Below are 26,565 nucleotides of genomic sequence, written 5' to 3'. Positions count from 1 at the left end.
TATATAATCTGTAGTTTTTTGTGACTGTCTTCTTTCACCTAGCATAGTGTTTTCAAGGTTCATCCATATTGGATCATATATCAGTACTGCATTCATTTTTATCGTCCAGTGATTTTGCATTATATGGATCTACCACATTGTGATTATCCTTTCATCAGTTCATGGACATTTGGATTGCTTCCATTTGGGGGCTGTTATGAATAGTGTTATTCACATTTGTGCGTAAGTTTTTGTGTGGACATATGTTTTCAGTTCTCTTAGGTACATACCTAGGGGTGGAATTGCTGGGTCATATGGTAACTGTGCCTAACTTTTTGTGGAACTGCCAGACTGTTTTCTGTAGTGGCTGTACGATTTTATGTTCCCACTGGCAGTCTACAAGAGTTTCAATTCCTCCATGTCCTTACCAACACTTTTTGTCTGACTTCTTGATTGTAGCTATCCCAGTGGATGTGAAATGGTATCTCATTGTGATTTTGATCTGCATTTCTCTGATGGTTAATAATGTTGAGTATCTTTTTGTGTGTTTATTGGTCATTTGTATATCTTTTTTTGAGGTGGAGTCTCACTCTGTCACCCAGGCTGGAGTGCAGTGGTATAATCTCGGTTTATTGCAATCTCTGCCTCCCAGATTCAAGTGATTCTTCTGCCTCAGCCTCCAAAGTAGCTGGGATTACAGGTGCCCACCACCACACCCAGCTAATTTTTGTGTTTTTAGTAGAGACAGGGTTTCACCATGTTGACCAGGCTGGTCTCGAACTCCTGACCTCAAGTGATCCTGCCACCTTGGCCTCCCAAAGCTCTGGGATTACACACGTGAGCCACTGCGCCCAGTCCATTTCTATATCTTTTCTGGAGAAATGGCTATTCAAATCCTTTGTCTATTTTTTTATTTGGTTGTCTTTTTATTACTGATTTATAATAATTCTTGATGTATTCTATATAGACCACCCCTTTATCAGATACATAATTTGCAAAATTTTTCTCCCATTCTGTGGGTTGTCATTTTACTTTCTTGATGGTATTGAGACACAGAATTTTTAAAGTTTTTCCCCTGCCCTTGTCTTCTACAAAAAGTTTTTAATTTTGATGAAGTCCAATTTATTTTTTCTTTTGTTGCTTGTTTTTTGGGTATCATGTCTAAGAAACCATTGCTGAATCCCAGAATCATGAAGACTCCCTCCCTGTGCTTTCTTTGAAGTTTTATCGTTTTAGCTTATAAATTTAGGTATTTGATCCATTTTGAGTTAATTTTTATGTATAGTATAAAGAAAGGGCCGGGCATGGTGGCTCACACCTGTAATCCGGGCACTTTGGTAGGCTGAGGTGGGTGGATTGCCTGAGGTCAGGAGTTTGAGACCAGCCTGGCCAACATGGTGAAACCCCTTCTCTACTAAAAATACAAAAAAGTTTGCCAGGCGTGGTGGCGGGTACCTGTAATCCCAGACTTGGGAGGCTGAGGCAGGAGAATTGCTTGAACCCAGGAGGCAGAAGTGGCAGTGAGCAAAGATCGCGTCACTGCACACCAGCCTGGGCGACCAGAGCAAGACTCTGTCTCAAAAAAAAAAAAAGAAAAGGAAAAGAAAGATCCAATTTCATTTTTTCATGTGTGGATATCCAGTGGTCCTAGCATCATGTATTGAAAATAATACATTAAAAAATATATAGCTGTCCCTTGGTATATGTGGGGTATTTGTTCCAGGATCTCCACATACACCCAAATCCTTGCATATTCAAATTTCACAATCAATTCTGCAGAACCTGTTTATACAAAAAGTCATCCCTCTGTATATGTATACGCAGTTTTTGCATCCTGAAAATACTGTATTTTCTATCCTGGATTGGTAGGAAAAAAACAGCTTTTAAGTGTACCCACATAGTTCAAACCCATGTTGTTGAAGTCTCAACTGTAGTTTGTACTGTCTTTTTATCTGAGTGTGGGGGGTATAGTGTGGTGGGCTCTTCTCTCATTCCCCCAGTTCCTCAAAGTCTAGATTGCATGCCCTTTAATCCACCATTAGAAGTCTTCTGATTCTGATTTAATTGGTCTGAGTTGATGCCCAGGTATGAGCATTTATGAAATGCTTTCTAGGTGATTGTCATGTGCAAGCCAGGTTAAGACCTAATGAACTAAACACTTAATAGTCATAAAGAGGACCAGATAGGAGTGATTGGGAGGCACATTGCTGGAAGAGGAGATGTGCTGGTGTGTGCTAGGTTGTGTTGTCACAACGTGACTATGTCCTCCACCCTACAGGTGGCAGCATCTCCTTACTGAGAGAATACATATGTACTATGCCAGTACTTTTTGAGGCTAGAAGTACTGTAGGAATGAAGTATGTGATATAAAAGGACCCTCTGTATTAAAAATAAATAAATACATAAAGCCCAGTAGAAGAGAGGACAAACCCAAAGAAGCACTCTTCTTCCTCCTGTAAATGAAGAAAAATATTATTGTTCTGTAACATAAACACTTTTTTAAATAGCTATTTAATTATTTTGTCTTATTTTATTTCTCTAGAGATGGGATTTCGTTCTGTCTCCCAGGCTGGAGTGCAGTGGTATGATCATAGCTCACTGCAGCCTCAAACTCCTAGGCTCAAGCAGTCCTCCCACCCCAGCCTCCCAAGTAGCTGGGACTATAGGCGTGTGCCACCAGGCCAAGCTGATTTTTAAAATTTGTTTTTCTTTTCTTTTTCTTTCTTTCTTTTTTTTTTTGAGATGGAGTTTCACTCTTGTTGCCCACACTGGAGTGCAATGGCGTGATCTCGGCTCACCACAACCTCCACCTCCCGAGTTCAAGAGATTCTCCTGCCTCAGCCTCCCAAGTAGCTGGGATTACAGGCACCCACTACCACACCCAGCTAATTTAGTATTTTTAGTAGAGACAGGGTTTCTCTATGTTGGTCAGGCTGGTCTTAAACTCCTGACCTCAGGTGATCTGCCTGCCTCGGCCTCCCAAAGTGCTGGGATTACAGGCATGAGCCACCGCACCTGGCCTCTTTTCTTTTTCTGTAAAGGCGAGGTCTCATTATATTGCCCAGGCTGGTCTTAAACTTCAGGTCTCAAGCGATCCTCCTGCCCTGGACTCCCGAAGTGCTGGGATTACAGACATGAGCTATTAATAGCCCAGCCTTGGAACTATTTAATTTCATTTTACAAATGATACAGAGAGAACTCTACTTTGCCCCATTACTTTTTACCTTTTGTTCTCTGGACATGATGAAACAATCTGGCTGTAAAATAACTATAAGAACACAAATTGAATTTTTAAATTAGTTAAAAATCTTAAGTCTTTTAAGTATATAAAATACAAATAAAATATGCCCTTTATTTTCTAAAATTGTATTTGTAGAAAAGCATGAGGACTCTGTTTGCTCTAGAAGAAATTTTTTAAAAAAGTAGAAAGAAAAGTGTTGAGGACTGCAAGCCACATGCCATGGTTTTTGTGTTGTCTGAAATCTTTGCTCTGCAAAGAACAAAGCTTATCAGCCTGTTGCTCTCAGTCAGTCACGTTCAGTAATCTTCAGTGATCAGTTCTTCCTCTTGTGTTGCTAAAAGTCTGTCTGGTATAATTGGAAAGAAATAATTGACCAACAACACTATGCATAATCCATTTTTTTTTTATTTTAGGAAATCACCAGTAGCAGATCTCCCACCATTGGTGTCAGAAATCTTTTTTGGATGTCGTTAGTGCTTCAGAGTCCCATTAGGACATATTGTGCTCTAGACCAGTGCTCCTCAGTGTTTGGGAACTAGTGCAGGTCTGTAAACTGTTCCTGGCCCACAGTTAACTAGTATTTTAAAACTTGTTTGGCAATTTGACATTGTCTGTACGTATTCATTGTGTTTTATAAAAGTATTGGTCTGTAGAGGATTGCGGAAAACACAAAACAGGTCCTTCTCTACAGATGGTCAAGTAGCTTTGAAGAGGAAGTACCTAAATAAACCACCTTTCTTTTTACATTTATTTTCTCTTGTCTCTCTCAGGGATTTTATATTGGAAGACATGGATCTTGCTGCCAACGAGCTCAGCATTTATGACAAACTTTCAGAGACTGTTGATTTGGTGAGACAGACGGGCCATCAGTGTGGCATGTCAGAGAAGGCAATTGAAAAATTTATCAGACAACTGCTGGAAAAGAATGAACCTCAGAGGCCCCCCCCACAGTATCCTCTCCTTATAGTTGTGTATAAGGTAAAATATTTCCTGAGTTGGTAATTGCTTCAACAGAGCACAAACTCTTCAACATTCTTCACAAATGCTATTGTTGACTGATCCCACCACTGAGCCTTGGTTTTTCTGTGAATGAATTGGCCTTTGCTCTTGTTACCATGTGTTACTAGGAAATTTGACTGTGGGCTGGGCGCGGTGGCTCAAGCCTGTAATCCCAGCACTTTGGGAGGCCGAGACGGGCGGATCACGAGGTCAGGAGATAGAGACCATCCTGGCTAACATGGTGAAACCCCGTCTCTACTAAAAAATACAAAAAAACTAGCCGGGCGAGGTGGCGGGCACCTGTAGTCCCAGCTACTCGGGAGGCTGAGGCAGGAGAATGGCGTGAACCCGGGAGGCGGAGCTTGCAGTGAGCTGAGATCCAGCCACTGTACTCCAGCCTGAGCGACAGAGCGCCAGACTCCGTCTCAAAAAATAAATAAATAAATAAATAAATAAATAAATAAATAAATAAATAAATAAATAAATTTGACTGTGTTGTTAAAGGTCCTAGATGAAAGCTGCATATTTATAGTTATATTTGCATATTATTATTATTTAATTATTATTATTATTTGTTTGTTGTGTGTGTGTGTGTTTTTTTTTGAGACGGAGTCTCACTCTTGTTGCCTAGACTGGAGTGCAATGGCGTGATCTCGGCTCCACAACCTCTACCTCCTGGGTTCAAGTGATTCTCCTGCCTCCCCAGTAGCTGGGATTACAGGCATGCACCACCACACTGGGCTAATTTCGTATTTTTTGTAGAGACAGAGTTTCTCCATGGTGGTCAGTCTGGTCTTGAACTACTGACCTCAGGTGATCCACCTGCCTCAGCCTCCCAAAGTGCTTGGATTACAGGCATGAACCACCACGCCTGTCCTCGTTGTGTTTTTTTTTTTCCTTTTTTGAGACTGAATCTCGCTCTGTTGCCCAGGCTGAAGTGCAGTGGCATGATCTCAGCTCACTGCAACCTCCGCCTCCCAGGTTCAAAATTCAGTAGAGACAGGGTTTCTCCATGTTGGTCAGGCTGGTCCTGAACTCCCGACCTCAAGTGATCTGCCTGCTTCAGCTTCCCAAAGTGCTAGGATTACAGGCCTGAGCCATTGCGCCTGGCCAAATTTTTATTTTTCTAGTCAAGGTCACACTCTGTTGCCCAGGCTGGAGTGCCGTGGTGCCATCATGGCTCACTGCAGCCTCAAACTCCCGGACTCAGGTGATCCTCCCATCTCAGCCTCCCAAGTACCTGGGATCACAGGCATGCGCCACCACACCTGGCTAATTTTTCTAGTTTTTGTAGAGGTGGGGTTTTTCCATGTTTCCCAGATGGGTCTCAAACTCCTGGACTCAAGTGATCTGCCCGCCTCAGTCTCCCAAAGTGCTAGGGTAACAGGCGTGAGCTACTGCACCCAGCCTTTATGTATGTATTTATTAGTTTTTTGAGACAGAGTTTCACTCTTGTTGCCCAGGCTAGAGTGCAATGGCATGATCTTGGCTCATTGCAACCTCTGCCTCCCAGGTTCAAGCAACTGCCCTGCCTCAGCCTCCCGAGTAGTGGGGATTACAGGCATGCGCAACCATGCCTGGCTGATTTTGTATTTTTAGTAGAGATGGGAGTTTCACTATGTTGGTCAGGCTGGTCTCGAACTCCTGACCTCAGGTGATCCACCCACCTCAGCCTCCCAAAATGTTGGAATTACAGGCATGAGCCACTGTGCCTGGCCTAATATTTGTATTTTTAGTAGAGGTGGGGTTTCACCATGTTGGCCAAGCTGGTCTCAAACTCCTGACCTCAGGTGGTCCACCCGCCTTGGCCTCCCAAAGTACTAGGATTACAGGTGTGAGCCACTGCGCCCAGCCCCTTTGTGTTTTTGTTGTTGTTGTTGTTGTTTTTGAGATGGAGTCTTGCTCTGTCACCCCGGCTGGAATGCAGTGGTGCGATCTTGGCTCACTGCAAGCTTCGCCTCCCAGGTTCAAGTGATTCTCCTGCCTCAGCCTCCCAAGTAGGTGGGACTACTCCCACCACCACGCCTGGCTAATTTTTTGTATTTTTAGTAGAGACAGGGTTTCACCGTGTTAGCCAGGATGGTCTTGATCTCCTGACCTCGTGATCCACCTGCCTCGGCCTCTCAAAGTGCTGGGATTACTGGTGTGAGCCACTGCACCCAGCCCTCTTTGTGTATTTTTAAATGGTGGATTTAAAAATACACTGATTATATGGTAGCAGCTTGGTGAGCCTTGCAGTCCCCATAGTTCTCAAATTCTTAATTCTTCCAGAAGTAAACGTAAGTGATTTATGAAAATGGGTTGGTTCTTAAGGCACATTGGAAATAGCAGAAGAGGCCTATTTTGTTTTGTTTTGTTTTTCTTGGTATTAAGGTATTTGTTTGCTGGGATGATTATTAATGCCTTTTCTATCTTTCCTTGTAGGTTCTCGCAACCTTGGGATTAATCTTGCTCACTGCCTACTTTGTGATTCAACCTTTCAGCCCATTAGCACCTGAGCCAGTGCTTTCTGGAGCTCACACCTGGCGCTCACTCATCCATCACATTAGGCTAATGTCCTTGCCCATTACCAAGAAGTACATGTCAGAAAACAAGGGAGTTCCTCTGCATGGGGGTGATGAAGACAGACCCTTTCCAGGTAAAATGCAACATTTACTACTTATTAGATATAGTTTTCTTGATAGTATATGATAGGAAAGGAAGTAACATTTATTGATACCTAATGAGAGGCACCCTTCCTATATTGTCTCCTTTAATTCAGTCCCCACTAAAACTCTGTGAGATGGGGTTTATTATCCCCATTTTACAGATTAAGAAACCAAGACTCAGAGAGATTAAGAAACTTGCTAGAGGAACATCTGGTAGAGCCAAATTCACACCCCCAAATTCCAGAACACACATGATGGGGACGAATGTGTTGCCCATAAAAAGGATTTGATTGTATCTCATCCTCTTCTCTCCTGTGATTCCTGTCCATAATGCATATTTAGTACATAGGTATTGGTTTATTGAAAGCAACTGAGTTCTGCTTGCTTCTAAAGGTCCTCTAACAGTCCTTGGCCTATTAGGCTAGGTTTTTGCCTAAGTATATCCCACTCTTTCAGTTTAGTCCTTCTGTCTTGTCACAGCTCATTTAATTTAATGCTCGAAAGTATATCAATTTTGCCAGTAAATCGAATTTTAAAAACACACAAATTTAGTAACAGTGCATCAGTGGCATAAGAATTCATAGTTTGACAGACTATTTGAGCGGTTTCCTTTTGAGAATAGTGTGACATGTAATACGAGTTGAAATTTACTTTTTCGGGCTGGATGCGGTGGTTTACAACTACAATCCTAGCAATTTGGGAAGCTGAGGCAAAAGGATTGGTTGAATCCAGGAGTTTAAGACCAACCTGGGCAACATAGCGAGACCCTGCCTCCAATTGTGTGTCTGTGTCTCTGTGTGTGTGTGTGTGTGTGTGTGTAAAGAAATTTACTTTTTGAGAGAGGGGGATATTATTTTGGTTTTTTTTGACCGAGTCTCACTCTGTCACCCAGGCTGGAGTGTAGTGGTGTGATCTCAGCTCACTGTAAGCTCCGTCTCCCGGGTTCACGTCATTCTCCTACCTCAGCCTCCCAAATAGCTGGCACTACAGGCGCCCACCACCATGCCCGGCTAATTTTTTTGTATTTTTAATAGAGACAGGGTTTCACCGTGTTAGCCAGGATGGTCTCGATCTCCTGACCTTGTGATCTGCCCGTCTTGGCCTACCAAAGTGCGGGGATTGCAGGCATAAGCCACCGCACCCAGCCTATTTTGGGATTTTTTTGGTGATGTTTATCTTATTTGGCAATGTAGAATAATATGTATATTAATATCACAAATGGATTATAGAATTTATTGTGTAACCATGTTCTGAAACTTTTAGTATGTGTCATAACTTTTAGGAAAAATGCTTTCAGAAAAAATGTATTTAAGCTTTATAATCATAATGTCATTCTTTAAGACCTAATCAGTCATAAAAATCATTCCTTGGATTGGGTCTCCATTGAAAGCTATTTTTGTACACTTGAGGAAGTCATGGAAAGGTTTCCAAAATTATATCAAACTCAGAGGAAGGGAACATGGTAAGACAAGAACTCCACCTCATGAGTTTTTGTTTTTTTTTTAAATCAACAGCTCAGATATTTCATTTGAAAATTCCAGATATAACTTCCTTGAATTTATTGGGAAGGTTGTTTTTGAAATGTCATCAACAGAGCTGAAAAAAAAAAAATGCAGTCTCAAACTCCTATCAGAACAGTTCAGAGCATTTGGAGGAAACAGCGAGAGAAACTTGTCAGTTGGGCCAGTCTATGCCTCTTCCTCAGACACACCAGTCTCCTTTCCTGACTGTCTTCCCCCGACAGCCTCCCTAACAGCAAATCCTGATGAGTTTTCCCGATCTGGTTGATGGCATTATCTTCTTCCCTGGTCCTATAAAGTAAATCTCCATACACAGTTGAATTGAGAAATGGGGCATCGTCAATGAACACTGCTTGCTCCTTCTCTAAATCATAGTTTAAACATTCCAGAAACATTAGTGTCTTGTCAACAAGCTGGATTATTTGGACCACTTCAAATCAATATTTTGCCTTGCAGATGGAAATAAAGCAAGTCCTTGGAGCTCAGTTGTAGATAGAGCGAGTGAGCATTGGAAGGGTGTGGCTTTAGCTCTTTAATGTTGTTGATTCTATTAAAGTGCTGTTTTTACTTGTAAATGTGGACATGGAAGCACCATATTTTCCTATGTATGATAATTCTGGGAAGTTGTAGACATGTGAAACTAACAGCATTTTGCATAGCATTTGGAAGAAAAGTTAAAAATGCATAATTATATGAAGGGTCAACAGAAACACATGAGGGAGAATTAAGTGCAACTTAATCTGGGCCTGTAAGAGGGCAGGAAAAGTAAAAATAGATCATTTTTAATGTCCTGTTGTCAGAAAACAACTACCTTCAAGTTAGGATTACTTAGCTGTACATTTAAAGTAAATGCAAGGGGAGAATGGTGTGGCAGATTCCCCAAAGGAAACCCCATATGGTTTCCTGAAGTGCTGGCCTGTCTCACCCTCCCAGGGTCATCTGGTGCTCCTTGCAGTGGCACCTCAGGAATGATGGAGGGCAGCTGCAGCCTTGGTGATATATAAGAGGCACCACCACCAGTGACTAGAAGTTTCCCCCGACCCCACCCAGGGAGCAAAAAGGTGACAGAAGTGGGGTTCTTTTTCTAGATTTCAGCCTTAGATAGGAAATCCTGCCCCTAAATGCTCTCAATAAGAAGAATGAAGTGACTTCATAGCAAGTCATGGAAACATCCCACTCTGCAGCAAAAAATAAGTAAATAAACTGATACTTGTTTATTACTTACCCGAGGCCAGACCCTGTTCAGGGGACTTTCCATGTATCAGCTTATTTAATCTTGACAACATCCCTATAGGGTAGCTTCAGGTTTTATGCCTATTTTACAGATGAGGACACTGAGGCACAGTACGGTTAGGTCACTTGCTCAAGGTCCCAAGTCTAGTCATGGAGCCATGATTTGAACCCAGGCAGCCAGTCTTCAGAATCTGAGCCCTTCACCTCTGATGTGAGTAGTCTATAGCCATGCAGTAGACCTGAAGAGTCTAGCTTTAAGTCTGATGTTGGAGTTCTACACTTTCTCCCTCTCTCAGATCATCAGTTACTTTCTCTTAACTCCCTAGTCCCTGAAGAGACAATGTTCTTTCTAGCTGTTGCAAAGATAAGTGGTCTTTTAAGCTACGGACCCTTTAGAATTTTCCTGACCTGGTCTTGTCTTAGACATTCAGTCCAGCTCATCCTTCTAGTCTGCACCCTTATGGATAATATTTGACTGACTTAATCCTTCCTCTTACCCAGAGTTTTCTCTTTACATTCACATTCTTAGTTTTTTTCTCCCCTCCTGGACTCATATCTTTATAGTCCCTTTACTCCTGCCAACCATCCCCTTGGTGTTTACCATTTCCAAGGAATCATTGAGTCTTAAAGCTGAAAAAGAATTTTAGATTTATCTGGTACATACCCCATTTTATAAAAGAGGTAACTGAGGCCAGGAGAGGTAAAAGAGCTTGCTTACCCAGCTAAAAGGGACAAAATCACACTTGAACCCTAGTTTCTTAACCCCCTCTAGCATTCTGTCCAAGATACCACACTTACTGCCTGCCATCTCTGCCCTCAGTCAAGCCAAGCACCAACATGTTCGGCCAATTATTTTGTTTACTTTGGTCGTTTTCTGGCCAATTTAAAAATAACACATTCATTTTTACTGAGGAAGCCTGGGATAGTTCTCACATACAGGGAAAAGGCACACATTTGGAACTTGATGCATCCATTGACCTTCAAAGGAAGGAGGAGTAGATCCAGCAACATCAAGAAGTTTTGGAGATAACAGATCATTTATTGGCCTCAAACTAAGAACCTAGTGAGACTTAGGGAGTCCAGATCTGTGCTCAAAGATGAACTGCTTAGACCTCAAGGAAAACCTTACTCTTTTGTTTGCAAAATAAGCTTACCTTCTGTGATAATAATGGCTCTGTCAAGCACTTGCTGTATACCAGGTACTGTGCCGTGTACTTTATATGTATTTCTCAGTCTTCATAGCAGTCACATAAGGTAGATACTGTTTTTATGTTCATTTCAAAGATGAGGAAACTAATGTGCAATGGGATTGACTGACTTACCTAAAGTCTCACATTTGTTTATTTATTTTTAATTTTTTCCTTTGCTGTGTTTTTGATAATAAATTTTCACATTTAGAAACAAATTTTTGTACAAGTGAGAACTCATGAAAATAGACTCTGTCTGTGGTTTGGAGTGGTTCAAATGCATTGCTTCCTGGAGGCAAGGCTGTTGGTGAAATGATTTCTTGGGCTCTTGCCCTCTCTGCAGTGTGTGAAAATGGCTCTGGGCATGGTGCCACACATGCAGGGACCTGGCAAAAGCCTCCTTCACTGTCAAGGCTTCACCCCTGCCTCATGCCCAGGGTGCTAGAAGAGGTGCTAGGCAAAAACAAGCTTCCGGAGAACAGCCTGATTAAATATTGAGCACACACTAGTTAACGTCATGGGAGCTTTGTCATGGGCTTTGCAGGTTTTTCTCGGGTGCATTTATAATGTAAGAAATCATGAGGTTATATTTATTTAATCTTTATTTTGAGGTTTCTGTGAATCCAGATTGCTCATTTGATTTTTCTCCCCATGGACTTGATTCTATTGTTAAAACTTCTGAAAAATCAGCCTTCCTACCTGCCTTCCTGCCTTCCTCCCTCCTTCTCTTCCTCTTTCCATCCCTTCCTCCCTCTCCCCACTTCATTCACTCATTCGATAAATGTTTATTGAGACCTTGCTATATATGCCAGGCACTGTTCTCAACAAAGCGGTGAACAAAACAGACAGAAAATCTGTATCTTATGAAAATCTGTATCTTATATTCTGTCACCTTATTAAATTCTCTTTTTAGTACTAACAGTTTTTTACTTGTGTTCTTAGACCCTCAAGGAACACCACCTCCAAGTTTTTCTTTCAGTTTGCTATTCCTACTTTCTTTTTCTTTCTTGATTTCCCTTTACTGGGTTTTCTTTTACCTGCTTTTTAAAGGCATCTCCACCTGGAAATCCCAAGAATATCTAAAGCTCAGAATAAAATTAAAATTAAATAAATTAGGCTGGACTGGGCGCAGTGGCTCATGCCTGTAATCCCAGCACTTTGGGAGGCTGAGGTTGGTGGATCATCTGAGGTCAGGAGTTTGAGACCAGCCTGGCCAACATGGTGAAACCCCGTCTCTACTAAAAATACAAAAATGAGCCAGGCTTGGTGGCAGGCACCTGTAATCTCAGCTACTTGGGAGGCTGAGGCAGGAGAATCGCTTGACCCCGGGAGGCGGAGGTTGCAGTGAGTCGAGATCGTGCCACTGCACTCCAGCCTGGGTGACAGAGCAAGACTCCATGTCAAAAAAAATTAAATAAGTTGTAGTTAAAATAATTCTCCTAACTCTTAGGTTAAGAGCTGCTCGCTGCTAGCCCATGCAGCACCTTTGTGCAAATTCGAGGAAGGTGCCCCTTTCTCCTGGTGCTTTACTCTCATCTCCTGGGAAGATTGTCATAATTAACTGATTCTGTTGGAATATGACACACTACTACAGAAAAGTGTCATAATAAATCTGGAGATGACGTTCCCTAGATGAGCACTAGACATGGGCGATGGCAGAGATCTGCAGGTTTATGATGACACTGACCAAGAGGACAGTGTCGTGCAGACATTCACAGTAGTGCTGCTTGGGGCTGTAGGTTTCATCCTCACTGCTTCTAGAATCCACCCCTTTTTTCCATTCTCACCGCCTCATTCATTATATTTCACTTCTCATCACAGTGGAACCCCGCCCCCCCCCGCCTTTTCCCTGAAAATGGGCAAAACTAAAATATAACCAGGTCTTCCTTTTCCCAGCCTCCTTCTTCTAGGGCATCCTAATCACAATCCAGAATAATCTTCCTAGAACATCGAGAAATTCCTGCTCAGAAGCCTCCAACAGTTCCTCTTTTTGTTCTGAGCGGAGTCAGACATGCTTCAAGCCCTGGAAGCCCTCACCACATCTCCCTCTGCAGCCTGTTTCCTTACCCAAACCCCCACTGCACGCCCAGCATCTCCTGTGTTCTTCCTGCCATACTCTGGCACCTCAGGAACTTCCTATCACCCCTGACTTTCAGTTTGTTCATCCACAGAATGAGAATAGTGATTCCTACTCAGTAATTACACAGTGAAAATTAAATGCTATAACATGGGAAAGTGACTAACATAGGGCAAGCACTCAGTGTGTTAGCTTTCTTTCTCCTTCCCCTTCTGTTGCAAGTACTTTGGAAACTGAAATGCTATATAATTGTAACATGTTGTTATGATTATGCTTCATGGTATGTCCATTACCCAGAGTTTTTGCATATTGGCAAGAATTTATCATATTTGACCCTGAATAAGAAACATTTGAAAATATTGGAGAAGAAAAATGCAACTTTGCAGCCTCAGTGTGCCACTGAAACAGGTGGCACTAAAGGGTGTTAGCTACCCCCGGAGCACTGTGGGAGGAGAGGTGCCCTCCCAGGAGCAGACTGTATCAGTAATCCTCTGGCTAATAATCTTCCTGCAGGTTGAGACTGGCTGAGAAAGGTAGGTGGCAGTTGCCTCCCAGAAACACAGATACTATCTGCAAGAGATGGAGGATGCTCAGGAGACCGGCCAAGAACAAACACGGTCCTTCCCTGACGAGGATTTCCTATGCCCCACTACTACTGCCTCAGAGAAAACAAGGATAAAGTGCTTACTGCCAACCACAGAAAATGTTTTGTGGTTAAGAGTCAGTTTCCAAGTATGTTTATTGGTTTAAAAACTTGACTTCGTTTCAGCCACATTTGGTTGTCTGTTGTCATTTGTTGTAGGCTCTCTCCTGATTTGGTTTCCATTGGGTTTTAATCAGAACCATCTTCTGAAACATTTTAGATTCAAAGCAGAGTTTAAAACAAACACATCTCTCAGAGAACACAGATAAAATCCAAAATGGAACAGAAAGTAAACAAGAAATAATGAAATAACATTATAAACAGCATGGCAACAGAGGGAAGCTGGGAAAGGCTGTGCAGAAACAAGAGCCCCTCAGAGAAGGAGCCAAACCAGACAGGCGTGTCAGGGAGCCGCTGTCACTCACAGCGGGGTCTGGGAAGGGAGTCTTCCATTTCTGACCAGCATGTGGGGCTGGAAACTATGGCCGGCGGCCCCACCCCGTCCTGAGCTGCGATAGAGGGCTGTCTTATGGACAGATGCAATTCACTTTATTCCAAAGATGGCTCCAGAAAAGTCCTGTCTACCGTCTCCATCCCTTCCCTCTTCTATGCTTTTCTCACTCTTCCTTCCCAGAGTCCTGGCTCCCATGTGTACTTGTGAACCAAGGGTCTAGGCACACATCCAGCATGTGTGAGAAGTGCATTAGGGCACAGCAATGATGTGGTCACCCTTCTCTCCACACCAGCCCCCCTGTGCTGTAGACATTTCAGCCCTATGGGTCATAGGTTAGAAAATGTTGGGAGAAGTACGTCTTTAGCTCCACACTGCTGAAAGTTTTTCCTAGCTGTTATGCTTTATTTGTTGATTTGATTTAGGAAATGCATGTACAGGTTAAAAGATATTTTCCACAAAGTGTAAAAAGGTATACAGAGAAGAGTACCTCTCCTTCCTGCCCCGTCCTCTACTCCCTCCTCAGAGGCTGTTTCATGTGTACCTTACCTTTTCAGCAGTCTCCAGGGCTTATCGTTGTGTGTTTCAAAAATTATTATGGGCTGGATGCGGTGGCTTGCACCTGTAATCCTGGCACTTTGAGAGGCCGAGGTGGGCAGATCACTTAAGCCCAAGAATTCAAGACCAGCCTGGGCAACATGGCGAGACTCCACTCCAACTAAAAATACAAAAATTAGCCAGGCGTGATGGCATGCACCTGTAGTTCCAGCTACTCGGAAGGCTGTGGCAGGAGAATCTCTTGAACCCAGGAGGCTGGGGTTACAGTGAGCTGGACAGTGCCACTGCACTCCAGCCTGGGCAACAGAGTGAGACTCTGTCTCAAAATAAATAAATAATAAATAAATAAATAAAAGTCATTCTGATGTCTTTCCTTTCTTGTTTCGTTGCTGGAGCTACTGGATGTACCAGCTGTGCTCTTTCAGTATCCGCTTTCTCCATATCCCTTCCTCTCTCAGACCCCTGGTGGACAAAGGACTGTGAGCAGAATGAGTCAGAGCCCATTCCTGCCAACTGCACTGGCTGTGCCCAAAAACCCCTGAAGGTGATGCTCCTGGAAGATGCCACAGGGAAATTTGAGAGGCTCCATCCGCTGGTGATCAAGGTGAGCAGAAGCCTGAGTCTCCCACTGATTGGCTGCTTGCTTAAAGGCTAGGTCAAGCTCTAGGAAATTTCTGACAAGTAACTCTGTGTTGTTTTGTTTTACTTTGTTTCCTGCTTTGCCAAGACGGGAAAGCTCCTGTCGTCAGAGGAGATTCAGCATTTTTTGTGCCAGTACCCTGAGGTGACAGAAGGCTTCACTGAAGGGTTTTTCGCCAAGTGGTGGCGCTGCTTTCCTGAACGGTGGTTCCCATTTCCTTATCCATGGTGAGTGTGAAAAGGGCCCGGCATGGTGGCTCACGCCTGTGATCCCAGCACTTTGGGAGGCTGAGGCAGGCAAATCACTTGAGCCTAGGAGTTGGAGACCAGCCTGGCCAACATGGCAAAACCCCATCTCTACTAAAAATACAAAAATTAGCCACGTGTGGTGGTACATGCCTGTAATCCTAGCTGTTCTGGAGGCTGAGGCATGAGGATCACTTGAACCTGGGAGGCAGAGGTTGCCATGAGCTGAGATCGCGCTGTTGCATTCCAGCTTGGGTAATAGAATGAGGCTCTGTCTCAGAAAAAAATGGGTGGGGGTGGGCTATGGGGGCACTTAGCTTGTGAGTAGGAAAGGGGCAGACCAGAAATACTCGCAAAACAGTAATAGCTATCACTGAGCCACTACCACAGGCCCAGCATTTTACAAATCCAATGCTGGGATCCCACTGATAACCAATGATGAGAGAGAAAGGGGATGGATGAAGAGGTGTGTCAGAAGGAGGGGCGCCACCAGCGGGAGACAGCAAGTTTGTCTAATAGAGTCATAATTTATTTCTAAGTATGCGTTTAGCATTTTATGTAGAATGTGGCCTCATGCAGGGGGCTGAAGAGAGAGTGCAAATATTAGAAGGAGAATTGCATTTTTTGGCACTTGTTTCTGCCAGGCAGTGTGCGTTGGTGCTTAGTGTCTGTGGCTCACTGGGGACACTGATAATAACTCTGGAAAGTAGGAATGATTGTTGTCATTTTTCAGATCAGACAAGTGGGAATCAGTAGCCAGGCGTGGTGGCTCATGCCTATAATCCTAACACTTTGGGAGTCTGAGGCGGGTAGATTACTTGGGCCCAGGAGTTCGAGACCAGCCTGGGCAACATAGGGAGACCCCATCTCTACAAAAAATACCCAAGCTATTTGGGAGGCTGAGTTGGGAGGATGGCTTGAGCCTGGGAGGTTGAGGCTGCAGTGAACCATGATCACACCACTGCCCTCCAGCCTAGGTGACAAAGTGAGACCCTGTCTCAAAAAAAAAAAAAGGAATGGGGAGAAAGAAAGAAAAATGGGAAACAGAGAGGTTAAGTAACTTGCCTAAGGTTACCCAGCCATGATCGAAACCCCAGTTTGTCCTGCTCTTCTTTCCTGTGCCCAGCGGAAGACATGGTTCATTCCTTGTGGTTAAAGTTGCTGCCTAGTAAGAAAAGAAAGCCAGTTTCCATCTTAGAACTGTTCCAAAATAATTAAAATGGCTTTTTCAGGCTTTTTGTTAATGTCTTAATACTTCTATCTTTCTTTAAATATGCTGTTTGTTTGCGTGCTAGAGTGCCCAGTTGAACAAGCTGAGCAGGCTTCCCCCTGCGTCTCCCTCTGCCTCAGAAGAAGGGTCATGCTTTTTGTCCCTTCCTGCTTCTCTCTTCTTCCCTTCCCCCTCCTGGCCTGCTGTTACTTCAGTCTTCTCCAAGATAGAATGAATAGATTGTTTCTTTCCTTCCTCTATATATTGTTTTAGCTGCAGTTTAGAAACACTCCACCCACATGTTCAAATCATGGCTGTAGAGTTTATGCCTGTTTGTGTACACGTTATACTTCATTGACTCTGTGCAACTATTCTTCAGGGACCTAGTACTTAAGATACTGTACTCGTATTTTTCCCTCTTTACCCACCGCCCACGGTTTTCCCACCCTTGCTTGGCTCTCTCTTAGTCGTGGACTGGCTTGACCAGTTAAATACTTTTTTTCTATTTCAAACTTCTACAGGAGAAGACCTCTGAACAGATCACAAATGTTACGTGAGCTTTTTCCTGTTTTTACTCACCTGCCATTTCCAAAAGATGCCTCTTTAAACAACTGCTTCCTTCTTCACCCGGAACCTGTTGTGGGGAGTAAGGTAGGAAATTTTGAGAGGACTTGGATCTAGAATTTTCTTTACTTGGGATCTGGACTGATGTCATAACCAAGGCCTTCCCTGCATATTGGCTTAGAGAATGAATTGAAGGGACACCCACACAGTCTAGTTCTCCCCTCCTGCTGCTAGCCAGGAGACTTGCAGGGGCACACCTTGTCATGAAGGCAGGTTTCCAGAAAGTCTACTTACCTTGCAAATCTGCCTCCTGCGCTTAACACCTAAGGCAAGCTACTTTTCTATATTAAAAGAAGTGAAATCTTAAAATTTGAAGGACTTCAGTGTACAATTAGTCTGGCTTTCCTACCTTAAATTCCTACCTTAAATTAGAAAGTAGGCAAGCAGCCATGAATGGTGGTCGCTCACGCCTGTAATCCAGCACTTGGGGGTGCTGAGACAAGAGGATTGCTTGAGCCTAGGAGTTTCAGACCAGCCTGGGCAATATAGCAAGACCCTATCTCTATTTTTTTAAAAAAGAAAAGAAAGCTATAAAGGAATAGCTTTACTTCTTCATTTTGAAGAATAGAATAACTTCTTCATTTTGTGGATAACGAAACTGAGCTCCAGAGAGATTGAGTGAGTTGCCCAAGGACACACCGTTTACCCTCTAACCCCCAGGGTGGTTTCTGCCAGAAATAAACAATTAAGAGATTTCAGGTAGAGAACTTGAAAGGCAAAAAGTGTGGGAGCCTGGGAAAGATTTGATAGGCAGGCAGCCCGGCTGGGGTGGAAAAGCCCACTCTGCCCCCATCATTTCCCACTTCAGTCTGGGGCCAAGTGCTCAGAGCCAAAGTTACCTCTCTGGGGCCAGTGGACTGGGAGAAGCTGTTCTGCATTTGTGTCTGTTTACTTTTCTCTGAATTGCTCCTTTTGTTAAGTCTCATTCCTAAGGAAGGTTTTTGAGCCTGGATTGGTTTGGGAGAATTAAAAGCATGCATTTTCCTTGGTTAAAAAAAAAAAAAAAATTCCCAAACTGTGGCCCCCTACCAACTCTGGACCGTGGCTTCCACCTCCTGATACTATTGCTTAGCTCCAAATTTGCTGAATTGTGTTAAAGGAATTTGAAAGTCTATAAAAACAATCATTTTGTCTAGAAGTAAGAAGTTCTGTCTGCCAGCACTGGGGTGGAGATGCTGGGCTCTTGCCTCAGATTTTAAAGAAGTTTATCCTGCTGTCGCCGGCTAGAATTCCAGGCCCTTGTATGATTTCATCTTCATAAATATAATTCTGGGACACGGCCTTTATCTTTCTCTTGGTTTTACCACTTGAATACCAGAGTTAATTTCTCCAGCCTGCGCAACACCAAGGAGCCCAGCCAAAGGAGTAAATACAGAGTTACTCAAATGCTTACCAAAGTCATACTGTGGTTCTCGAGGATGTTTTGGGAAGGGCAGCGGCCAAACAGGCAAAACTCCTGAGAGCCTGGTTTCTTAGAGAATCTGTTTCCCCACCCTGGCCCAAGCTCTCCTTTCCCTGCAGCCTTGTTACCCCACCCTGTTGTCCACATCCCTGGGCCCTGGGCCCTGTTAAAGTCACGTGTCTGTGGGCCCAGTATCCAAAGGCAGCCTTAAGACAGAAGTGGGGAGCTGGTTGTTAAGTGGCACTTGGGGAGAAGGTGAGGGGCTCCAAGGCCCACTTCACCCACTCGACAGTGTGGCCTAGGGCTGGCCTGTGCCACCCTGTTGTCTGTTTCTTCCCATCCTGGGAATGGATGACTGTGTCCCTACCTGCTTCAGGCCTGTGTGAAGAAGGATGCAGCCACTTGTTTTGGTCCTTCTGAGATTGTTGTGAGGACTACAGATGGTAAGGCTTCCGCCAATGTGAGTGCCAGTCAACTGCAGGCTGGCTGAAGACCAGGCTTGTCCCTGTCACCACATTAGCAGGTGAAATGGCGCTAGTGTTGCCATGAAAACATGATGGGCAAGGCCTATGGCAGCAGCAGAGAGACCAGGACTGGGGACAGGGGAAGATGGGGCCAAACCCAAGACTCTGGAGGCCGTGAGTGGTGAAGAGAAAAACCAAGACATAGCCCAGGGAGTCAGACTTCTGGCTCCCACTTTATATGGGCGTATAAAGGGTTTCTCTGAAGGGCAGGAGATAGGAGGAAGAGATGAGAGAAGAGACCCTAGGGGTTTTCTGTCATCATCAAGGTAAGGAGAAATGTCCCAGCAAGACCCATCTCTTTATCCCTATTCCCTGCTCTGGTCCCAGCCCCATCCCCAGGGTTCACAGCTCCTTCCCTGGCACATAGCAGGTTGCATTTAATGCCCGTTGCCGGCAGTAGCATGCCCTCAGAGGGGCAGTAGTTACCTGTGCAGGTGCATATGCTGGTTGTCTCCTTAGTTTTCAGAATCAGAGGCCAGTCTTAGTGTCATTAGTTTTTAATCAGTAGCATGGCATACCTGCTCCCCTGGGTCTTGCCAGGCAGTATAAATTTAAACTTACTGCTGCACAATTCTCATCAGAGCCCTGGTAGTAAGAAATAACATTCCATGGAAGAGTGCCCAAAGGATGTCCCGATTATCTATTTATCTAAAAAGTTTTCATCAAACCCAGAATCTCAGAATGTTGTATACTTCAGCCACCATTTGTTGGTTTCTGCTAGAACTACCTTTGTTAAATTGCAATTAGATATTTTCCTTTGGCTTACTTTGAAGCTGTGGCTAAAAGTATTTGCAAATTATGAAGCTCATGCCAGATCTGCTCTGGGGCTCTCGCTGAGGGGATTGCCCACTAAATCACACAGTGCCTCTTTAGGAGAACCCATAGAAGAGATTTTACTTGGGTCTTAGTACCAAGAGATGCCATTCTTAGGAGAATTAGTTTGTTTTTGTCTTTTGGACATAATTGCAAATTTTTGTTATTGGTTCTATTTCCTCTTTGCTCAGGCTAGAAAACTCAGAGCCATATGTGAAAGCATTTTTTTTTACTAAAGCCCCTGGTTTTATTTTGTTTTCTTTGCCTTCCTTTTCCTCCCCTCCTCGTTCTTTCCTCCAGATGCATGAGATGCATGACCTATTTATCATGGGCAGCGGTGAGGCCATGTTGCAGCTCATCCCTCCCTTCCAGTGCCGAAGACATTGTCAGTCTGTGGCCATGCCAATAGAGCCAGGAGATATCGGTATGTAGGGCCCCAGGAGGGCAGGGTCAGCCATGGATCTTTTTAGTTTTTAATTCCAAAGCTATTTTAAGAATCGTGTACTGCCTTCACAGAAGTTTTATTTAGTAGAATTAAAAGTAACATTCTTCTATTAACAGGCTCAACATTTATGCTTAGAAATGAAACAACTTAATGAGAAAACATAGCAGAAAGAAATGTCTTGTACATACAACATATAGAATGCCTGTGTCTATTGATCATAGAAACTTCAAGTTAGGAAGGATTCTGGAAAGTATTTAGATCAATCCCTCGTTTTATAGATGAAAAGGTTGAGACCCAGAGAGGAGAGGTGACCACCCCAAGGCCCCACTATCTGTTGAGCAGAGCATCAGGTCTTAAGTGCCTGCTTGAACACAGTCAAGCCAGGAGAGGGACAATCCAGGACTACAGGAATATACACCCATGTTGCAAATAAACCAATGCCAAGCAGTATATAAGGGCAATGGTCACACAAGGAAATGTTACCTTCTGTGTGGCTGCCACAGCCAAGTCACAGCCTCACATTGATGACTCACCCTTGGCCCTGTCTCAGTGTTTTCCCAAATGTGACTTGTCCTGTGCCTTATATCCTAAAAATCTGTTCCAAACAGGTTTGAATCCACTGCTGTCAGTAGCAATCAGTTTGACAGCTGAGTTTTCTTGGAAGAAGCAAATAAATCAGCAAGTGTCACCATTGACCTCCTTGCTTTTCCTGCCTCACAAAACCTAAGCAAGGTCTGGAGTCTCTGGCAGAGCCCAGACTGGGTTTTCCAATTGATTTCTTTGAATTTTACCCATTCAGAAGACCCCCAAATCCCTAGAAACCTTGCATCTTATATGAGAGTAGGAATTGGACTGCAAGCTATGCCAAGTTTTAATTTAAGTTACATAACTTTTATTTCAATTTAGAAATGAAAAATAAAAATAATGTACAAATCAAGCATTAACTAATAATGGAGCACAGCTGGCCTGGCTCTTGGGAAACTTCCTACAAAAAGGAGGATTCTTGTATGGAAATTGTTCTGAACCATTTTCCTGTAATGGAGTGACTCTTAACACAAGAGATGACTATTGCGAAAACCTCTCTGGCATATTTAGGTTTGGAGCATGTGGTTGTGCTTGAACAAGTTTCTGTCTTATATTTTACAAATGCCGAACAATTCAGACAACTACAGAAACACCTTAGTTATCTGAATTCCAGACTTCCGGCTCCCACAAGCAACCGGAATACCAATTACAGAATTAGGGGGAAAAAAAAGTGTCTGGCAGTGATCGAGAAAGCTTGAGCATCAAATGCTGGTACGGATAGTCCAGATTAGCCTAACATCCAGTGCGTGATACCTGCTGTGCTGTGCCTGGCTGGTTTGTTGACTAGAAAGAAAGGATCCTGTATAGACACTGTAGTTGGCAGTGTCTATAAAAGGCCAGTCACATGACAGAACACAGAGAGGGATGGTGACTGAAGAGAAGAAGAATAGGAGAGCAAGTCCGGGAGAAGAATGGGGGCAGGGAGGGGCGGGGAAGCCAGCAAGCACCTGAAGCAGTGACAGAAATAGACATGATGACCGTAGCTGGCATGGTTAACAGTGAGGACAGGTCTTATGCCCCCTCAGAATCCATTCTGTCTTCTTGCTGTAAAAGCTGAGACTTGATGCGCAACACCAGCCTCATCTAGAGCATCCTGCCTTTGTAAGCCTGATGAATTGTGATTCATAGTTCCCTGGGTGAGGGGCGGTGATAAAACATTTAAAGAGGACTGATAATAACTAGGAATACTGATGCTAGGAAGTGCCAAAAGACTTTCAGAGCAATTTGTCTTTAAGCCAGGAGTGGTGGCCCACACCTGTAATCCCAGCACTCTGGGAGTGCGAGGCAGGAGGATCACTTGAGCCCAGGAGTTCAAGACCAGCCTGGGCAATATAGTGAGACCCCCATCTCTTAAAAAAAAAAAAGAAAAGAAAAAGAAAAAAAGAAACTAAATTAAATAGAAAAAGATTTGTCTTTGACTCTGCAGTGCACCCTGAGGGCCAGCTCTGGCAGACCCGCCTTGCTCTGCCCACAGGTGTGCCTACCCACTAACATTTACATGTTTTCCTCTTGCTATTTCCCCTCAAGGCTATGCCAGCACCACTCACTGGAAGGTCTACATTATAGCCAGAGGGGTCCAGCCTTTGGTCATCTGCGATGGAACCACTTTCTCAGAACTGTAGGAAATAGAACTGTGCACAGGAACAGCTTCCGGAGCCGAAAACCAGGTTGAACGGGGAAAAATAAAAAACTATGAAACTGCTTTCCAGGGTTGGTTACTTAGTTACCTGCCCTTTGCATGCATGTGTGAACCAGCTGTGAGCTGCAAGGTAGTGGCCAGGGCCTAGCCCTCCTGACTCTTCCTGCAGATGGCTCAGGAAGGATTCAGCCTGGCCACTTGGCTAGGACTCTGCCAGCACCCATCTGAGACTGACCTCTTCCGGGCCTTTGGGCACTATGACCTTGATGCTGCCCCTCAGGCAGGAAACAGGGCTGGTGCCTTCCTTCGCCTGCATTGCCAGCTTCCTTCCCTGGCAGTGGAGAGGGCAGCCAACAGGTTCTGATGTCAGAGCCATCCTTTCCCAGGTGGACCTGCTCGTCCCCGTCTTCCTGGCCACATCACTCTACTTTTTGGAAAGCCACGGCTTGATTAAACAAGTTCTTGTAGTTTCCCAAACAAAATGGAATCTAGAACCAGTGAAAAAAGGTCAGATAACTTTGAATTGCATTCAAGAAGTACACTTCTTTCCCATTGTCTGTGGCACTTGGAGTCTCTATGATGCCAGGCTAGAGTCTGATCATATAATAATTCAAAGTGGTAACTCCCAAGGTAATGCTTTCTTCCATTTCATCAGGTTCTTATATCCCCACTGCACTCCCTCCCCTTCTCCCTTGCCTGTCTGAATGGCTTCTTGGGAGCTTGGCTCTAGTCCTCCCTGCCTTGGCAGGGCCAGAGCCCACTACTGCTGAGGCAGCACTGCTCTTGTCAGCTGTGTTGCCTTTACCAAGTGTCTTCAGAGGGTTATGAGTTAGAGTAGCTGGCCTGGGGAGAGGGTGCCTCCCTGGGTTTGATCTTTAGGGTCTGACTTTCTGCAGAGAAGATGTTTTACAGATGTGTCAAAGCTGATGTTGTAATGTGGTTGGGGGAGGAAATCCAGACCCAAAGTGTTTGTCAGCTGGGTGTACAACTGACTGTGTGATCCTCTGTCTTAAAATGATTTCTGTCTGTGCTGGGAAACAAAAACAAGGTGAGGTATTTTTCTTTTTTGTAATAATATAAAGCTGTGTGTTTCTGATTGGATGATTCACTATGTGCATTGTTTTCTCCCAAGTGCTTTCGGTATATAGCAATCAAATGGTGTAAATAAGGATGTTCTTTTCCTGTTCCCTTTTTTTTTTCTCTATTATTATTTTATTGACACCGCTAAATACCTGGCCATTGGTCATGCCAATGCCAGGATGAAGAAAAAGCAATCTTCATTTTGGCCTCTGGTTCTGAATTGCAGAAATCAAATGGATACAGTACGTGTCTATGTCAGAATTATGGATCAGAGGCAGACAGTGACGAGTGAAGATGGTTGTGAAGCCCTCTTCATTCCTGGAGGAGCCTGCATCTCATCTCCCAGGCCCTCTTTCTCTGTGGGTCTCATGACCAGCAGTGGGGAGCACTGGCCTGTTTGTCTGTGGGCTTGCAGAGGACAAGCAGAGTTCACAGAGCTCAGGGTGGAAACATCAGAGCCTCCTCCACGGGCTTCAGTGAAACTAGGATGAACTGTACCTGAGGGAATTTTTTCTTAATCAACCCCTTGTGTGGATGAATATAGGAAAAACAAAACTTGTGTACATATAAAAGTCATGCTGTTAAGCAGCTATGATTTAAGAGGTTTTAAGTCAGAGGGATCATGTAGAGGACGGCTTTGTGTAAGCTTTTACAGCCTTCTGCAGTGTCCGTACCCTGGCCGCACATGGGGAAGGGCTACATGTAAACAAGTGCTTTAGAGGCCTCTGAGAGTTTTTAAAAATTAGACCCGTTAACAAAAAAGAGGGTTTCTTAGGAACAAAGCAACTATTTTGATTATTGAGATCTCCGTTTTGTTTCCGTGAGTTACTCTTTGTTCCTTTCCCCCATTTCACTCCTCCCTTCACATCTTAAATGTCCATAAAATACCCACTTCAGCTCAAAACTTTGAAAACAAAGAAACCCTTGCATGTGTTGGTATTCTGAGGCATCCCCTGGGAAAGTCTCCTAAGCCCCATTTTGTACTTCAACAAAAAAATGACTGTAGCAGAAGATACGTAGAGACTTTTATGCATACACTACTCATTTTACTTACAATCTACCCAGTTCAGACTTGAATGTAAACTTGTATTAGGAGAGAATTCTTCAAAGAGGGTTTTCTAGATAGACAGAGGCAATTCAACTTCTCAAGTTAATTTTGATAGACAGAATCTACTAGTGGCCAGAGCGACAGGAGTGGCTAGGGGTTGCCAGCCAGCCCCTTTCTAATGATCAAGGCCCTGAGCAGCAGGATGTCACAGGATGCCCCTGCCATCTAGCTGGAAGCAGCAGAAGTCCCTCTGCATGACCTGGTGTGGGAAAGAGGGTTGTCAGGATGAGAAAGCAAGCTTGCAGGGTGACGACAGGACCACCTCACCAATTCCCCACCTCCACCACCACGATAAGAACAAAACTATAGGGCTCTAAAGAGAGGGGGTGATTTATAAGTTTATTGAGCATTTACTAGGAGGTGACATGGCGATGACCTCTGCGCATGAGTTAGGTTCACTTTCTTGTAGCCTCCCACCATAGAGATGCCTGTGCCCAGAAGTCAGCTCTCTGAGGAGACAGGCTACTTTGGCCCCAGTTTGAAGCATTTCTGTCCAAATGTCCTGAGCTCTCCAACAGTCAAGTAGTGAATGGATACCATACTTATTATAGTTGATGAAAAGAGGCAGAGCTTGTCCTCAAGTTTTTTTAGGGAAGAGAGGGAATAAATTAAAAGTGATTCAAGCCGGGCACAGTGGCTCACACCTGTGAGCCCAGCACTTTAGGAGGCTGAGGCAGGCAGATCACTTGAGGTCAGGAGTTCAAGACCAGCCTAGCCAACAGGGTGAAACCTATCTCTATTAAAAATACAAAAATTACCCAGGCATGATGGTGGCGCCTGTAATCCCAGCTACTCGGGAAGCTGAGGCAGGAAAATTGCTTGAACCCGGGAGGCGGAGATTGCAGTGAGCCAAGATCACGCCACTGTACTCCAGCTTGGGCGACAGAGTGAAACTCTGTCTCAAAAAAAAATAGTTGTGCCAGGTGTGGTGGCTCACACCCGTAACCCCAACACTTTGGGAGACTGAAGCAGGCAGATTGCTTGAGCTCAGGAGTTGAAGACCAGCCTGGGTAACATAGCGAAACCCCGTCTCTACAAAAAAATTTTTTTAATTAGCCAGGTGTGGTGTCACACTCCTGTGGTTCTAGTTACTTGGGAGGCCGAGGTGGGAGGATCACTTACCCCCCAGTAGGTGGAGGCTGTAGTGAGCTGTGATTGTACTACTGCACTCCAGCCTGGGTGACAGAATGAGACCCTGTTTCAAAAAATAATAATAGTGGTTTATGAAAACAGAAATCCACTATTCAATGAGATACAAAACAGTCTATGAAATGGGAAGATCGGGGGGCTCGCTTCCTGAGAGAAAGGAATAATAACATTTGTCTAGTACATTCCAGTTTACAAAGTGCCTGATAGACATGATCTCCTTTAATCTTCACCCAATCCTGTAAAGTAGGTGTTAGATCCTCATTTTACAAGGAAATAAGTGGAGGCTGAGAGCAGTTAACTGCTGGCAGGTGGGTAGCTGGTTCCATAGCTCATCATTTTCCTGCTGCATCACAGCATGGTACCCAGGAAGAGAGCTGTGGATGTCGTTGACTCACATGTGTCCCCGTTGGAGTGGGAGAACCCAGGGATGGGGAACAGCAAGCCAGGAACTCCGCAGGGTTTGTTTTTAAAACTCTGCTGGGCAGAAGTGGAGGAGGAAAGAATCTAACCATATGACTTTTATAAAAATCCTTTCACTTTTCCCCTCCCCATTTGAAAACTCTTT

General features: G+C 44.1%; 1 protein-coding gene across 9 annotated transcripts in view; it reads left to right on the top strand.

Annotated features, from left to right (window-relative positions):
* Positions 1-24,302, top strand: part of C5H6orf89 (chromosome 5 C6orf89 homolog) — a 45,765-nt gene extending 21,463 nt beyond the window's left edge. For 5 of the 9 annotated variants that reach the window (XM_023212676.2, XM_023212677.1, XM_023212675.1 and 2 more), the window contains 8 exons: positions 3,634-3,764; positions 3,991-4,198; positions 6,644-6,857; positions 14,995-15,140; positions 15,264-15,403; positions 17,153-17,282; positions 20,295-20,418; positions 22,552-23,759. In XM_023212676.2, the coding sequence (XP_023068444.1) occupies positions 4,010-4,198; positions 6,644-6,857; positions 14,995-15,140; positions 15,264-15,403; positions 17,153-17,282; positions 20,295-20,418; positions 22,552-22,646 (1,038 nt within the window). In that variant the 5' untranslated portion in view covers positions 3,634-3,764; positions 3,991-4,009 and the 3' untranslated portion in view covers positions 22,647-23,759. Of the gene's footprint in view, positions 1-3,633; positions 3,765-3,990; positions 4,199-6,643; positions 6,858-14,994; positions 15,141-15,263; positions 15,404-17,152; positions 17,283-20,294; positions 20,419-22,551 lie in introns of all 9 variants that reach the window. The other 4 variants (XM_023212680.2, XM_026448096.1, XM_023212681.2 and 1 more) reach the window with 2 other exon arrangements.
* The last annotated feature ends 2,263 nt before the right edge of the window (positions 24,303-26,565 follow it).

Source organism: Piliocolobus tephrosceles, chromosome 5 (assembly GCF_002776525.5).
Source record: "Piliocolobus tephrosceles isolate RC106 chromosome 5, ASM277652v3, whole genome shotgun sequence".
NCBI lineage: Eukaryota > Metazoa > Chordata > Mammalia > Primates > Cercopithecidae > Piliocolobus > Piliocolobus tephrosceles.
Note: the sequence above shows the minus strand (reverse complement) of the source record. Positions and strands in the feature narration are given on the sequence as shown.